This window comes from Patagioenas fasciata, chromosome 13 (assembly GCF_037038585.1).
Source record: "Patagioenas fasciata isolate bPatFas1 chromosome 13, bPatFas1.hap1, whole genome shotgun sequence".
NCBI classification, from domain to species: Eukaryota; Metazoa; Chordata; class Aves; order Columbiformes; family Columbidae; genus Patagioenas; species Patagioenas fasciata.
In genome coordinates, this window is record NC_092532.1 from 14,415,392 (window position 1) to 14,431,145 (window position 15,754).

A 15,754-nucleotide genomic window follows, 5' to 3' on the forward strand; every position below is an offset into this window, starting at 1 on the left:
GTTTTTTGAATGCATGTTAAATGTTGCAAATCTGTTTGATTCTTCACACATGTGATGCGCTGCTGTCAGTCCATAATGTCGTGTGTGGTGTGTGTGTTGATGTGCAGATGAGCTCTGTATGCTGCAGAGACTCATTTAGGCTTAACAAGATTTAAACTCGGGTTGGTGTCTCAGGTGTACACGCCTCTGCAAACCCTGGGGCTCCACTGAAGCTTTTGCCGGAGCAGCTGGGGTTGGAAACAGGTGCATTTTGCCAGGAGATATATTTGTGATTGACATGTGGATTTTTATCCAGTTGAGTTCAAACTGATTCTGTACTGAGGTCAGAAGCCGGGAAGCTGAGCAGAGAATTCCAAGTGCAGATGCATTGGGTGTGGGTGGATATTTCTGTTAGTTTAGTGGGAAAGCTGGGTCCTGTTGAAGCAAGGGGCATTAAAAAATGGTTAGCTTTAGATATTTTGAGCTACAATTAAATGAGTGTGAAAGCCCAGGGAGCGTGTTATAGTTTAAGCTTTTCTCTTTCATATAGCTGCCTATTTTTGAAATGAAATGGGAGGAATGTTGGTGGTTCCTCTTACTGCTCCCTGCACACACGTCCTTCTGCACCACTGCTGTGTTACTGGGACATGGGAACATGTGTAGTTCTGGATACAGAACAAGCAACAAAATGTAGGGGCAGATTTCAACCTTTCCATGTTTATCGCTGTCGTGGAAGACAATCTCTGTTTTGCAATATCTAAATTTGATGGCATAGAGGGATATTTGACTGACTTGATGACAATTTCCTAATTATTTTTTCCACCAGAAATGTTGTAGCGTAAATTTTGTCAAGCTTTGGACAGGCAGTGAAGGGATGGCTTGCCACGCCACCCAAACCTGTGTCTTGTGGCACTGGCAAACTGGCTGCTGGGGCTCCCAGCAGCAGAGCCGGGATTGTGTCTGGGACTGAGGGTCCTGCAGCGTGTTCGAGATGGTTTCAGCTGAAGGCCGAGAGAGACCTGGACAACACCTTATAAGCAAAAGGGATTTGGTGAGTTATTAAAGAGCTACTTGGGGAGGTAGAATTGAATTACTGACAGAATGTCAAACAGGTGAGTGTGGAAAGCTTTATTAGTTATTAACGTTTCTGGTGTATTCATGTGGGAGTGCTTCTTAGTACGTCTCAGTTGAAAATTCATCCAAAAAACAGGTGGCGGAGCAAGGCACCTTTCCTGACACTTGCAGACAGTCCTGCTTGGGCCGGGGTTGTCCCGCATACAGTCCTGCAGGATAAACCCTCTTCCTGCGTTTTTCTTGCTGGCACTCGGCCCCTGTCTCCAGGTTACTCCTCGCATCAAACCACCTCACGTACCGAGAGGCTGGCGGGGCTGTACCTGTCCTGGGGCGACCGCTGACCTGAGCAGGAGAGGGACAGTGTCTGCCCGGGTCTGTTCAGAAGAGCAAAGGCCGGTTCCCTGCTGGAATTCCCTCTCCCTCCACCCTTCACACAGGGACGGGAGTCCTTTGGCACTCCACTCTTACTGCTGCCATTTGCAGGACCTTGTTGCCTTTTGCCCATCCCCTGCTCAGCTGAGCTATCGTGCTGCCTCACTGGCAAGTTTCCGATGTCAAACCTATGAACCTTGCAAAAGTCGTGAGTTGCCTTTTTTTCTGTCTGCCTTTTGAGGATGACTGTAGCAGATGCTTTCGGGTGCTTCTCAGCCTTCACAGGTGTCAGTAAAAGGGCTGTGGCAAGTTAGCTGCTTTGATGCTCAGTTGGTGTGACTCCAGCCTCTGGTGCCTTCTAAGCTAAGTAGAAACTGAATTATTTCATACTTTGGAAAGCCAAGATGGTCCTTCTGTGATGCACAGATAGAGGAAATAAACCCCAGGGACTAACCCTGGAAAGGAGAGGCCCAGCCCTGGTTCAGACAAGAGAGGTTACGGGTGTAATGGAAGGTGCCACAGACAGTTGGAATTCAATTGTTGATTGTCCTGTGATTTCTTCTTGCTCCTGTGCAGGTTGTGAACGCTGCAGCCCATCCGTCTGGCCGCATTCCCGAGAGCAGCAGGTTCCAGCTCCACACCTAGGCCTGGCTTTGGCAAACTTGGCTCTCCTCTGCACAACCTTAGGGGCTTTGCCGCATTGAGGTAGATGCTGATGCACGTACTGGTGCTTTGCTGAATCAGGCACACCCGTGGTTTTCCAGATGTCACTGTTTTCTCTCCACCCCAGGCTTGTTCTGCTGGAGAGAAAACCTGGTTCTGCTCCCTTGGGTTTCTGACCAGCAGACCTGCTGCTGCTGAAGCAGAGTTCGTAACCCTTTGTACCCCTACTTTACTGCTGTGCAGCCTTAGCCTTGGTTTTCTAAATATTTTATCTGCTTTTTGGGGTGTCACTAAATTCTTACATTGTGTTTCGAGCAGCCTGCTCAAAGGTGGTGACACTGAGCACTCCCTTTGCAACAGGGAGCAGCGCTTGTTCTTACAGCGTGATGCTGTCAGGGGCACAGCGAGAGCTCCCTCCACGTTCCTCGTGCACAAAGGGCTTCTCTCGCCTCGCACAGGTCGCACTGGAAATTGCGGTAGTGTGCAGCAACCTCTGAACAAGCTTGTGTTTGTAGTTCACCGGGCACGGTTTGCAGCAGAGCTGTGGACATTCATCTGAGCTGAATTTATTGTTAGTGTAAACCGATAAATCTTCTCCAGGTCAGTGGAGCTCTGGCCCTTGATACAAGACAAAGGTACAGATGAATACTGCAGATTAAATTTAGGATAATTTCATCTGCTTTTTCCTACTCCAGGACTAATCCTCAGCAATAAAGATCCTTCACCCTTAGGGGGGCTCACTGGTTTGAGTCCCATCCAGCTCATGCTTTGTGTTGCTAGAGGGGATTCGAGGAAAGAGTGAAAAGGAGTTTGCCCTGGGAACGTGTGATGGTCGGTCCTGGTACGGGTGCAGCAGTGTTGTGCTGAGCGTCCAGCTCCTTTTTCCATGGTTTGCACAGCTCATCGGTAGCAAAACATCCATGAATGCCACACTACCAGTGTAGCAGCTCTTAAAGCTTCAGTCTGCACGTCCTCTGATGATCGAGGTCCAAGTTGATGTGCTCTGGATTTACAGTGGAGTTGCAGTGGAATCTAGAAATATTAATTTTAAACTTCTATGTTACCTGTCCAGTAAGGAACAATAAAAAAAAAAGTTAGAGCTCTGCCTAGAGGTTAACCATGGGCTGCTGGTAAAAACCGAACTGAGCTAATGGGAGACAGCCATCTCCTGTGAGAATGTAGCATTTGCCAAGAAGCAGAAAACCTGCTGAAAGGTGCCTTGAGGGCCCCTCCTGAGCACTGCAGTGGAGCTGGTGTCAGTGGTTCCGTCTTCTCTGCTCAGTTTCTTCGGTGTTTGTGCGTTTTTTATCCCCTCCAACAACATTAATTCTTCTAAATATTTTCAGTGGTGCCTGCACTGTTACCCCGGCGTATGCTCGGCTCAGCTGGTCGTACAGTCAGGTTACTGCCCACAGCCTGTGAGATACGTTCTTACTCCCTCTGCCTTTTCTTGGATTTCCCCACTGACTGCAGATATTTCATCTCAATCCTGACTTTTTGTTTTGTTTTTCAGACTCTCTCACTGGAGTAAACCTGCTACATGAGGTGGCTTCTCCTTCCCTGTGACCTCCCACGTCTCCTCTGTCTAAGACAGTGACGCAGCACTCGGACCTTGTTCCTTGCAGGAGCTGAGGGAATTGTGTTCAGAAAGAATGAATTTCATTGATTTTTGTTCTTGTTGTTACCCTCTCAACACTAATGTGTCTCCCCAACCCTAATAAGCTCCAGCCTCTCAAGGAAACAGCTGTTTTCCTTCCAGCTGGGAGGAAAGAAGGGGATATTGATAATTCCAGTTCTGTGTCCCTGGGGTGGGACAGTGCTCAAACACTGCCACTGTTTGTGTCCCTGTACCAGCTTTTCTGTCCTGTTCCTGGCTGGCTCTGAAGCTGGGAGGGCTGGAAATAGTGTTTGGAGGAAGGTGGGAGATGATCCCTTTGGCCCCATCAGGGCAGGCTGCCGGCGGTCGCCTGGATAACCATCTGTGTTCTCTTCCCAGGCTTCCTTCCCTGCAGCGCCAAGACACTGAGTCCTGCTGGGCAGCACGGGTTTGCAGCTCTGAGCCCCCGTGTCACCCAGGGCAGGAGGTTCCGTCTTCCACAGGATGGAAATGGGACAATTAAACCTTCACGTAAGGCCTGTTGGAATATAGTGCTCTGGCAAACTTAAAAGAAGCCATATGTAAAGCATTGATTGAACCATTCTCAGCCTCACTCGATGCAGGTTTATTTGGTGTATTTAACAGACAAAATGAAGCAAGGGATGAGCTGGAAGTGAAGGAGAGTCCTGCAGAAGCACCTCGGCACGTCTTCACCGTGTGAGCGGAGGGCTTGGAGGGACGTGCCCCAAAGCTCTCCTCTTCTGGCAGCTCCCAGCGCCGGACAGCCCCGGTATTGGTGCTGCAGCTGGTGTTGTGAATCAGGCCGACGACAAGCGCATCCTACTATCCGGCTATTTCACTACACCAGGGTTGCATCATACCACTCACTTCACTCTTCACCCAGCATCTGGACTCTTCGTGGCTCTCCCTGAGCATCTCTGACCGCGCTGTGTTTAAGAGAGACCCCCTCCCCTGTTTAAGAACCTCTGTGATTTGCGGTGATTTGGGCAAGTTAGCATTTTTTAATGAAATAATGAGGTTCTAAAATAAAACCGTTCCTGCTGTGCATGAGTCTGCTGCTGCTTCTGTTGGTTTGGGAGTGGAAGCTGCTCAGCCCTGTGCAGGAGTGTTGCAGGAGGTGCTGGAGTGAAGATTTTTCCTCGACCCCATCTCACCATTCTCCCTGTTCACAAAACCTGGTGTAGGAAACAATGATTTTGCAAATATAATAGGCTCAGGCAGGATCTCTCAGCAAAGCCTTTCTTTTTTTTTTTAATAACGATATTGCAACACCAGCTGTTCTACCTAAAGGTTGGCACACATAATAGGGCAAAAAGCCCCTGCTTATATCCCCCAAAATCCTGGCCGCAATTTCCCTCCCTTGTTCCCCATTGGCTGGGTACTTCAGGGTTTACGCACTACCCCGAGGCTTGCCTCAGTTTACATACAATACCCTTCCCCCTAAATTAACTTGTAAATACAGGTATCAGTATGCGTACAGGTATCAGTATATATTCCGGGAAGAGACTGTGCTTTACATTAAGGATTCATAGTCCGATATCTCTCAGTCCTTCCACCTAAATTAACTTGTAAATACAGGTATCAGTATGTATACAGGCATCAGTATATATTCTGGGAAAAGACTGTTTTACATTAAAGATTCATAGTCCGATGTCTCTCGGTCCTTGCCCCCTGCTGGGGTCAGGTGCCCGGTCCTCAGTGATGTAAAAACAACAGTTCTTTGTTAAACGTTTCTTACACTGGTGTCAGGAAGGGCAGCAGCGCTGCCTGCGCCGATGTTTGCACCGCGCTGCCCGGGCACTGGGAGCGCTGAGCCCTGCGGATGCGCGCAGGGCTGCCTGCCTTCGACCTCCCAGGTAAGCAGGTGTGCGCTGGCCTGTGCGGAGCTTGTGCAACTGAGGACAGTGTCTGTCCGTGCACAAACAATACAAGGGGGCTGGAGCGAGTCCTCGAAAACCCCGTTAAAATTGGTGCATGAATGCAAAAGACAGCCAGAGGCAGCAGGGCAAGCAGCCCCAATTTTCCATTAACTTGCAAAGCAGACTGGGCCTGCAAATTTTATTGCCTGCCTTATTTGCTGTCTTCGCTGATCTTATCTGTAACTGCTTTTAAGGGCACATGTGACGCGGAGCTGCAGAGGTATAAAAGATGCCCGTCCCTCCCCCATCCTCACCTGCCCATACTGTATGGTGAATGCTGAGCAGTCTCAGCTCCTGTTTTGTGTGGTGTGGGGAAGGGGTTAAGTGGCTGATGGGGTTTGGGGGAGTCTTGAACCCTGAGCGTTCAGCGGTTCCCCCTCTGCAGGTTTGGGAGGGGACGGGAGGCTCTGGGACCAGGGCTGTCTCTGCTGCCAGCCCCAGCCGTGGGCAGTCACAGAGGGGCAGTGTCTGCTGCTTCTCCATGTCCCCTGGTGCCTTCATCCCCTTCCCAGCCCCTCAGCACCAGATCCTGGGCAGGGACGTCCCTCCCATCCCTCAGTGTCACACTGTCCCCTCTCTCCTGGTTTCACTGTGAGAAAAAGTGGCTGTTTTCCTTCCTGCATCCAGCATAGCTCAGTGCCACAGACAGCAACTCGGAGACTGGCCAAGATGATTTACAGGATCTGCCGGGTCTGGGGCAGTATCCCAGGGAAGGGTGAGTGTGTGTGGGAGTTTGCTGCCATTTCCCATCATAAATCCCGGTGGGAACTGAATGTTCCCAGGTCAGGGCCGAAGGCAAACTTGGCACTGCATTTCTCTGCCGATCTGTCCTTGGGACTTAATCTCAAATCTGTTATCGCCACCTCCATCTAACACTGTGAGTCAGCGATACTGATTATAGCGGTTTTGATATCCCTTCTGGCTATTTTTTTCCCCCTGACCGGCTTGGGGTGGTTCAAGCCAAGTCTTTTACCCCGTTAGCAATGATGGTGGGTGGGTGCCGGTCGCCTTGCTCTGCTTTTGCCGGGTATAAAGCCAGCAAGCCCCTCTCCACCCCATCCATCACCTGGCAGGCACCGCCAGCGGGGACCTGCGCAGGGGCCATGGCCGAGCTGCCTGTCCCGGAGCTGCCCGTCACCCCGTCCCGCTGCAGCGGCCGCTTCACCATCAGCACCCTCGTGGGCACGGAGGAGGGCGGCCGGGGTCCCTATGCGCCCGCCGAGGGGTCCAGCTGTGACAGCGCCCACCCCACCCACCTCTCTGGCAGCACCTTCTGCACCAGGACCTTTGGCTATAACACGGTGGACGTGGTGCCCGCCTACGAGCACTATGCCAACAGCAAGGGGGTGGGCGATGGCAGGAAGGGCAGGCCCTCACTGGCGGACCTGCACTCCATCCTCAAGGTAAGGCTGGGTTCGGCCGTGTCATCAGCATCCCCTGGTCCCCACGGTGTGTTCATGGCACCATGCCACCCGCTTCTTGATGCCGTGCTGATGCACGCATCCCAAGAATTAACCTAGTGAGAAGCCAGAAGGATAATCCAGCTGTTCCCAGCTGTGCACCCAGCCAGAGCTCTCCCCGCCCAGGGTTGACTGGCTGCCTCCAGCCCTGCCCGCCCTCACCTGTGTCCCCATTGTCTCTGCAGCCCGACCAGGGCCACCTCCAGGTGCTGGTGTCCGACCCGCAGCGGAGCAATGGCCTGGTGGAGGCCGGGCTGGAGGAGCCGACGGGGGAGCCAGGCAAAGCCCCCGCACCAGAGCCTGTCCGCTTCGGATGGGTGAAGGGTGTGATGGTGAGTGTGACTCGTCCCACAGAGCATTTTCTTGTCCTTCCACCCCTGCAAGCAGAGGCAGGATGTGTTTGCCCCTCATAATCACATTTTTCCCAATGTACATATATATTTTTCACAAGTGTCAGCACTCTGAACAACTCCCTGCCCTCTGTGTCGGGCTGGTTTTCACTCGGAGGAGCAGGAGAGCCAGTGTGGCCCCAGCCAACCCCCGGTGCCTGCACACTGATGGCCGGTCCCTCTCTCTGTCCCCCCAGATCCGCTGCATGCTGAACATCTGGGGAGTCATCCTCTACTTGCGCTTGCCCTGGATCACCGCCCAGGCTGGAATTGGTGGGTGCCGCGGCACATCACGGGCAGGACAGTGGCACCAGGCTCGCTGTGGCCCAGAGCACCCAGGAGGGGGTGGAAATTCTGGCAGCATCAAGTGTGGGGTGGTGCAGGGGGGTCTGTGGGGCCGGGGTGCTCTGTGGGGCTGGGGTGGATGCAGGAACAAAGCGGTTCCCTCTGCCCACAGCCCTGACATGGCTCATCATCCTGATGTCCGTGACGGTGACCACCATCACCGGCTTGTCCATCTCTGCCATATCCACCAACGGCAAAGTCAAGTCAGGTAGTGTGTGCCCTCCAGCCACCCTGGGGCTGCCCTGCATATGTTAACTCCTGGCACATGTTGTGAGGTGCAGGAGGGCCCCAAAATTGGGGGGGGGGGAGGCAACCAACACCCAGGGTGTTCCTGTCACCTCAGGGGGCACCTACTTCCTCATCTCGCGGAGTCTCGGGCCGGAGCTGGGCGGCTCCATCGGGCTGATCTTTGCCTTCGCCAACGCAGTGGCCGTGGCCATGCACACTGTGGGCTTCGCTGAAACTGTCCGGGACCTGCTGCAGGTAAGAAAGCGGCTCAGTGTGTCCTCTGGGTCCTGTCCCCCACCTCCTCCATCCCCACCTCCTCCCTGCACAAGCTGTATTAATTATCAACATCTGCGATAACGTTGGGCCACCAATAATCAACCCCAGCTGCTAAAACTTGTGGCAATCCTGGTGGTTTGGTAAGGGAAAGGGTTATTTTCACATTGTGGATGGTTCCCCCTCCGCAGGAGCACAACTCCCTCATCGTGGACCCCACCAACGACATCCGCATCATTGGGGTTGTCACCGTGACGGTGCTGCTGGGCATCTCCCTGGCTGGCATGGAGTGGGAGGCCAAGGTAATGCTCACTTCTTGGACTCACCTTCTTTCCCTGGGCTGGTAAGAGCTGTCCCTGCTGCCCACTGGGCATCCAAGGAGTGGAGGATGCCCATAGCTCCCCAAAAACAGTCAAGGGTTTCTCCTAATGAGTTTTTCAGCCGCTCAGTGCCCAAACCCCAATCACTCAGCCAGCTCTTTCCGCTCTGGCAGGCACAGATACTGTTTTTCCTGGTCATCTTGGTTTCCTTCATAAATTATCTGGTGGGGACGGTGATCCCAGCTACTGCCGAGAAGCAATCAAAGGGCTTCTTCAGCTACCGAGGTGGGTCCGCCACAGGTTGGGGTTACGCTCAACAGGTCCAAGCACATCGCTGGAGCCCCGCTCTTCGTTGGGCGAGAAGTTTGCTATGGGAAAGTGCTCTTTTCTGGAAGATGTCATTAGAAACATGATGTCTTCCTCCCATGGGTTACCCACCATGAGTGATGTGTCTCCACCTAGTGCTGAGATGCTTCAGCCAAGAGAAAGGCGGTTGGGAGGCCCCAAATGCTTCTCCTCTGCTTCCTCCCCAGCTGACATCTTTGCCCAGAACTTCGTGCCCAACTGGCGCGGACCCGAAGGCTCCTTCTTCAGCTTGTTTTCAATTTTCTTCCCATCGGCAACCGGCATCCTGGCTGGGGCCAACATTTCAGGTGACCTGAAGGTGGGTTTTGACTATTGCCGCCTGAGTCGGCATTTCTCAGGGCTCAAGCCCTGTTTTCCCCAGGGTGTTAATTTTGATCTGACTTTTAGACTCTATTTTGGAAACTTTGTGGAAGGCTCAGTTGGGAGATGCTCTGCAGCTTTGTGTCGCAATAAATTAAAATTCTTCTTCTACAGCAGCCGCAGTTAAAATGCCGTTTTAGCGCTGCTGCTGGAAAAGCTGTTTTACATCTCTCTGTGACTCCCTTGGGCAGGATCCCGCTGTGGCCATCCCCAAGGGCACTTTGATGGCCATCTTCTGGACCACCATGTCATACCTGGCACTTTCTGCTACGATCGGTAAGTGGCACATCGTTGGGTCAGCTGGGTGCGACCTTGTCGCCTGAAATGGGTGGCCTGGGAGGATGCATGTGGTGGGAGCTGGTACTGATACCCTGCGGCAAGCGCTGGGGGTGCCAAACCTCACGGGGGGCAAAGTCCTCCTGGGTGGGCAAAGCAGCTCATGGCATTGCTCACAGCCACTGTGCAGTGGGGCAGCCCCACAGCAGGGACTTGGGGGGTGTCCCAGGCAGCAGAACGTGGGGATGGGTTGTGTGAAACAGAGATGCCAACCCCGCTCCAGCTGTGCCGGGGGCTGGAGGGGAGCAAGTGCTGAGGGGGCTGTGTGTCCCCCCAGGCGCCTGCGTGGTCCGGGACGCCTCGGGCAGCCTGAACGACAGCGTGGCCGTGGGCTCGCCAGGCTGCGAGGGGCTGGCCTGCGCCTTCGGCTGGAACTTCACTGCCTGCGCCCAGCGGCAGAGCTGCCGATACGGGCTCAGCAACTACTACCAGGTGCTGCTCAGGGCCATCACCCATCCCAGTTCGCGCTCGTGGTTGGGTTTGTGCTGCAAGGGATGGGTTTCCTGGCATCCCAGGAGGCACCCATGTCATTAAAGCACCTTGGATGCAGCAGGGAGCACGTCTTCCTTGGTAGGACAAGAGGAAATGGCCTCAAGTTGCCCCAGGCAAGGTTTAGATTGGATATTAGGAAAAATTTCTTCCCAAAAAGAGTTGTCAGGCATTGGAACAGGCTGCCCAGGGCAGTGGTGGAGTCACCATCCCTTGGAGGGGTTTAAAAGACACGTAGATGAGGTTCTTAGGCACGTGGTTTAGTGATGGTGTTGGGTTAATGGTTGGACTCAATGATCTTGAGGGTCTCTTCCAGCCAAAATGATTCTACGATTCTTTGGACACAATTCTTTGGATTGCTTTTGGACACGGCTGCACTTTGCTGCCTGAATAATGTCAACGGAAAAGCTCTGAGTGTAGCAAGATGGGGCCCAGGGGCTGGAAATCCCTCAGGACCAGAGTGGAGGTTGGTGCTGGGGGTGCCAGGGTTCCTGACTGCCTGGTTTTGGGGCAGAGCATGAGCATGGTGTCCGGATTCGGCCCCCTCATCACAGCGGGGATCTTCGGTGCTACCCTCTCCTCGGCGCTGGCCTGCCTCGTCTCAGCCCCCAAAGTCTTCCAGGTGAGGGGATGCTGTGTCCACGTCCCCAGCTCCCATCCCATCCCTGGCAGTGGGTGATGCTCCTGGGCGCACTCAGCGCTGTGGGGATTTGTGGCCATGAGCAGCCCTGGAGCAAGGATGATGCTGCCCTAAGTGAAGGCACAAGGCTAGTTCAGCCTCTGCTCTTGGGGGTGCAAGATCCACCACGGCACTGTCACCCCATGTCCTCAGTGAAGCCACTGTCCCCAGTGTGTCTCTCCCCGCAGTGTCTCTGCAGGGACCAGCTCTACCCTCTCATAGGCTTCTTCGGGAAAGGCTATGGGAGGAACAGTGAGCCCATCCGTGGCTACATGCTCACCTATGTCATCGCTGTTGGCTTCATCCTCATCGGTAGGTGCTCACCACCCCAGTGCCCTCCTGTGCCCGCCGCCAGCTGAGTGGCTCAGTCCCCACCACAGATGACTCACCCTCCACCTCCTCTGCAGCTGAGCTCAACGCCATCGCCCCCATCATCTCCAACTTCTTCCTCTGCTCCTACGCCCTCATCAACTTCAGCTGCTTCCACGCCTCCATCACCAACTCCCCAGGTGGGCTGTGCCATGCTGTGCCATGCTGTGCCATGCTATGCCATGCTGTGCCATGCCCTGTGGCTCCCCGTCCGGCTCCCCGTCCCGGCAGTGGCCGTTGTCTGTGTTTCGTGCAGGCTGGCGACCCTCCTTTCGGTATTACAGCAAGTGGGCTGCGCTCTTCGGGGCCGCCATCTCAGTGGTGATCATGTTCCTGCTGACCTGGTGGGCAGCCCTTATTGCCCTCGGCATCATCATCTTCCTCCTGGGATATGTCCTCTACAAAAAGCCGGGTGCGTGGCAGTAACCCAGCACCACCGATGCTCCAGGAGGTGTCTGGCCCTGTTGCTAATCCATCTTCCCCACGCAGACATCAACTGGGGCTCCTCCATTCAAGCCAGCTCGTACAACATGGCCCTCAACTACTCGGTGGGGCTGAGCGAAGTGGATGACCACATCAAGAATTACAGGCAAGGGCGGCTTGGCGTGGTGCTGGGCACACAGGGAGGGGGGGACGCAGAGCCAGCCACTGCCACCAGCAAACCCAGGATGCTACATGCACATGGCCACATTTTCACCACCATCCTTGGTAATGAGGAACCCCAGCAAAATGTGGCTGTCTCCAAAATCCCACGTCTGCCGTGTGAGCAGAGATGGGAAGCTGGGCAAACCTGGCATTCTCCACACCAGGAAGATACAGACACATTGGCCTCATCAGATATAAAAAGACCAAAGAGTGAGGCTGGACCCTCAGCCACATGATTTTATCTCATCCTGAAGAAGCTCCCTATAGGTGCCACTGGCCAGGCATGGGAGAAGAGGCACAGTTTGTCCCAGAGAGGCTCGGTGCCCCCACAGTACCAGCCTTTGCCCCCTTCTCCCCCCTGCCTGCAGACCACAGTGCCTGGTGCTGACCGGCCCTCCCAATTTCCGCCCAGCCCTGGTGGACTTCGTGGGGACGTTCACCAAGAACCTCAGCCTGATGGTCTGTGGTAACGTGCTGATCGTGAGTCACCTGCAAAAGCCGTTTGGTTCCTTGTCCTGGGGGCTCCAGCCACCTGTGGGCAGAGGGCTGGGAAATGCAGATGTGTTCTGGGGGGGGATTGAAATGTGCCTGTTTATGATGAAATGTTTGTCTGGAAGACTTTCCAGCTTGGTAAGTGATATTAATGAAGTACTGGGATGTCCCTGTGGGCTAATGGCTTCTCCTTGCTGATTAATTGCCAAAGCAAAGATGCGGTAGGACAAGGTGGTTGCTCAGAGGACAGGGCAGCCCTGAGGCTTCAAAAGCAATTTAGGACACGCGGTGCCACAAATACCAGCTCATCCGCAGCCATGGGGCTGCTGGCGTCATGTGCGCTGGCTGTTGGGTCCCAAATTCACTGTTTTTGTTGCTGTGACTGCAACCTCCCATGTGTGCGGTGGTTACACACAGGTCTTGCCCATAATTGGGGAAGAGGGGAGCTGGAGATCCTTGGTGGTGACACCACCAGCTGGAAGGTGCTGCCGGTGCCTGAGCCCCTGCCCTTCCTCCCGCCAGGGGCCACGGAAGCTGAAGATGCCGGAGTCCCGGCTGACGGCAGACGGCCACACCAAGTGGCTTATGAAGAGGAAGATCAAGGCTTTCTACACAGATGTGGTGGCTGAGGATCTGAGAAGTGGTGTCCAAATGCTCATCCAGGTAGAACCACCATCAGCCATTGACTGTCACGGCCCATCCTCTTCAGTCACTGCTCAGGGGGCTCTGACCTCACTCCTCAACCTCCAAACACCCTCTTTGCATCGCTCCCCTGTGGACTGACACCACCTGCATCCCTCTGTCCCTGCAGAAGGGTCTCATGGGGACATCTGTCTGTAGGCTGCTGGCCTTGGGAGGATGAGACCCAACACCCTGGTGCTGGGCTACAAGAGGAACTGGCGGACGGCGTCCCCGCAGAGCCTGGAGGACTACGTGGGCATCCTGCAGTACGGCCACGCTGGCTTCTCCGCCCCAAGGGACACTGGCACCTGGCGGTGACCCTGCCGTTGGGTGTGGGAACGTTGCAGCCACATGTGCAGGGTCCACTGGGCTGGCAGTGCCACCTGACATGAGCCGGCCACTGTTAACTGCCTTCTCCTCCCTCCTTCCAGTGATGCCTTTGATTTCAAGTACGGCATTTGCTTAATGAGGATGAAGAATGGGCTGAATGTTTCCCGAGTGATGCAGGCTCACGGTAAGCCATTTTGGGCAGCCAGGGATGCTCAGAGATGTGCTGGAGCTGTAGGATGTGCCAGCCAGCACTGTGTCCCCAGGAGAAGCTCACAGTCCTGGTGGGGACATCACTCCAGGGCTGGGACCAAAGGGGATGCGGACAGCAGGGCACTGCCTTGCTGCCTGTGCTCTTCTCCCTCCCCAGTGAACCCCACATTTGAGGCAGCCGAGCACTCCAAGGAGAACGGTGCCAGCAGCAGAGCAGCCTCGGGCGCAGGTTGGTTGGGTTGGGGGCTGCCCGGAGCATCCCCAGGTCCAAAGATTATTTTTGGGGGCCAGGTTTGCAGGCAGGGGTGTGGGTTTTGGGGAGCAGGGCTGGGCCAGGAGGAAGCAGTGCCTTTCCCAAAGGCTGTCAGTGCCCCTTGTCAACACTGGGACCCTCTTGCCCTGGCAGCGGACCCCACCACCTTGGCTGGCGAGCAGCAGGCAAACACCATCTTCCAGAGCGAGCAGGGCAAGAAAACCATCGATATTTACTGGCTCTTCGATGATGGAGGTAACCTTCACCTCTGGCTGCTGCGGCTCTTTGCCATCTGTCCAGCTAATGCAACCCCAGCACCTCCATCATGGTACCCAGGAGGGCTCAGTCCTTGCCAAATGGTGCCAGGGCACCCCTGGCATCTGGCATTGAGACAGCACTGGTGAGCCCGTGGGGTCACCACCACCACATGTGCCATCGGGTGTTTTGGGGACAGGTCTCACACTGCTCATCCCCTACCTTCTGGGGCGCAAGAAGCGGTGGGGAAAGTGCAAAATCCGGGTGTTTGTCGGTGGGCAGATCAACAGGATGGACGAGGAGAGGAAGGCGTAAGTGATGGCACCTGCTTGTGCCCCGCGGCCCCTCACAGCCACATGGCCACCATCACTGTCCCCATGGGCTGGTGGCAGGAGCTGCTGCCCCCCTGCTCCAAACCCCCCCAGGATTTGCTGTGACGGGATCTGTGGGCTCCAACCTGGTTGTTCTGCCTCGCTCCTCCAAGAATCAATTGGATTGTGGGGTGGGAAAGGCCCAGGTGCAAAGTGGGGACGTGCCAGGTCAGCCCCTGCCGGAGCTGCCGTGCCCTGCTGGTTTTTGGAAAATATGTCTTTTTTTCCCTCTGGCAGGATTGTCTCACTGCTGAGCAAGTTCCGCCTCAACTTCCATGAGGTCCATGTCCTCCCTGACATCAACCAGAAACCCCGACCAGAGCAGTAACCACCACCCCACCCTTGTGCCTCCCCCTGACCCCCAAACTCGCCTGGACCCATTTCCACAGCACCACTTGCCTGTCTTGCAGCATCAAGAGGTTCGACGACCTGATCGCTCCCTTCAGGCTGAACGATGGCTTCAAAGATGAGGCCACAGTGGCCGAGATGAGGCAGGGCTGTCCCTGGAAGATTTCAGATGAGGAGGTCAATAAAAACAGAGCCAAGGTAGCACCAGTGCTGGGGGAAGCTCCTGCAAAGGGTCTCCTGCTTTTGAGACAGAATTCAGTCTTTTTGCAAACAACCGTTCTGCATTTGTCAATCCTCTTTGCTCCGCAGTCGCTCCGACAAGTGAGGCTGAACGAGATTTTGCTGGATTACTCACGGGACGCGGTGCTCATAGCCATGTAGGTGCCAGCAAACACCCTTGTCCCATAGAAATGGTCCCTCTTGATGTTTCCCTGCTCAGGGATGTCCCAGACAGACACCCCGGCACTGCAGCTGGGCGGTGCAGTACCCCCGGAACAGCCCTTGGAGGGCACCAAGGGGCCCAGCCCAGGTCCTGTTGAGGAGGAGGATGTGGCGCTGCCCCTTTTTAGGGAAATATTCTGCAAATTAGTGGGGGATTGAGAGGAGGGTAAGGAGGGGGCTCGGCCTGGGCAGCTGTGCCTGACACGGTGCTTGCTGCGGCCGCAGCACGCTGCCCGTCGGCAGGAAGGGTCGCTGCCCCAGCTCTCTCTACATGGCCTGGCTGGAGACCCTCTCGCAGGACCTGAGACCCCCTGTCATCCTCACCCGCGGGAACCAGGAGAACGTGCTGACCTTTTACTGCCAATAAAGCCCCCGTGGATCACTGCTGGCTCAGGATGTGCGTTTTTCAGGCCAGTTTTGACCCCATAGCAGACTTGCCTGGGGGTCTGGGGGAGCAGCCAAATGTGTGGTCACCAGCTCTTGGGAAAT

The 15,754-nt window shown here is 54.9% G+C and overlaps 1 protein-coding gene across 2 annotated transcripts; it reads left to right on the forward strand.

The window, feature by feature from the left end:
• The first annotated feature begins 4,166 nt into the window (after nt 1-4,166).
• On the forward strand, nt 4,167-15,647 carry SLC12A3 (solute carrier family 12 member 3). 2 transcript variants are annotated; one of them, XM_065848403.2, is made up of 28 exons: nt 4,168-5,562; nt 6,253-6,340; nt 6,699-7,028; nt 7,271-7,417; nt 7,672-7,747; nt 7,932-8,027; nt 8,163-8,302; nt 8,512-8,622; nt 8,814-8,925; nt 9,174-9,304; nt 9,558-9,642; nt 9,980-10,134; nt 10,706-10,813; nt 11,059-11,182; nt 11,278-11,379; nt 11,496-11,651; nt 11,729-11,828; nt 12,253-12,364; nt 12,899-13,039; nt 13,217-13,323; nt 13,489-13,571; nt 13,755-13,826; nt 14,004-14,105; nt 14,305-14,416; nt 14,714-14,800; nt 14,887-15,022; nt 15,134-15,201; nt 15,491-15,647. In XM_065848403.2, the coding sequence occupies exons 3-28, from the start codon at nt 6,729-6,731 to the stop codon at nt 15,630-15,632; spliced, it is 3,105 nt and encodes a 1,034-aa protein (XP_065704475.1). In that variant the 5' UTR covers nt 4,168-5,562; nt 6,253-6,340; nt 6,699-6,728; the 3' UTR covers nt 15,633-15,647. The 2 variants fall into 2 exon arrangements, with proteins under 2 accessions (XP_071670309.1, XP_065704475.1); XM_071814208.1 differs by lacking the exon at nt 9,980-10,134 and having other exon boundaries at nt 4,167-5,562; nt 11,093-11,182.
• Nucleotides 15,648-15,754: the final 107 nt, after the last annotated feature.

What these genes read in the sequence shown, in the direction of transcription:
- SLC12A3 (XM_065848403.2), top strand. Translation starts at nt 6,729, where the DNA reads ATGGCCGAGCTGCCTGTCCCGGAGCTGCCCGTCACCCCGTCCCGCTGC. An exon ending in GACCACATCAAGAATTACAG is followed by an intron (nt 11,829 to 12,252) that starts GCAAGGGCGGCT and finishes CCCTGCCTGCAG; the next exon opens with ACCACAGTGCCTGGTGCTGA. An exon ending in CTGGCTCTTCGATGATGGAG is followed by an intron (nt 14,106 to 14,304) that starts GTAACCTTCACC and finishes TTTTGGGGACAG; the next exon opens with GTCTCACACTGCTCATCCCC.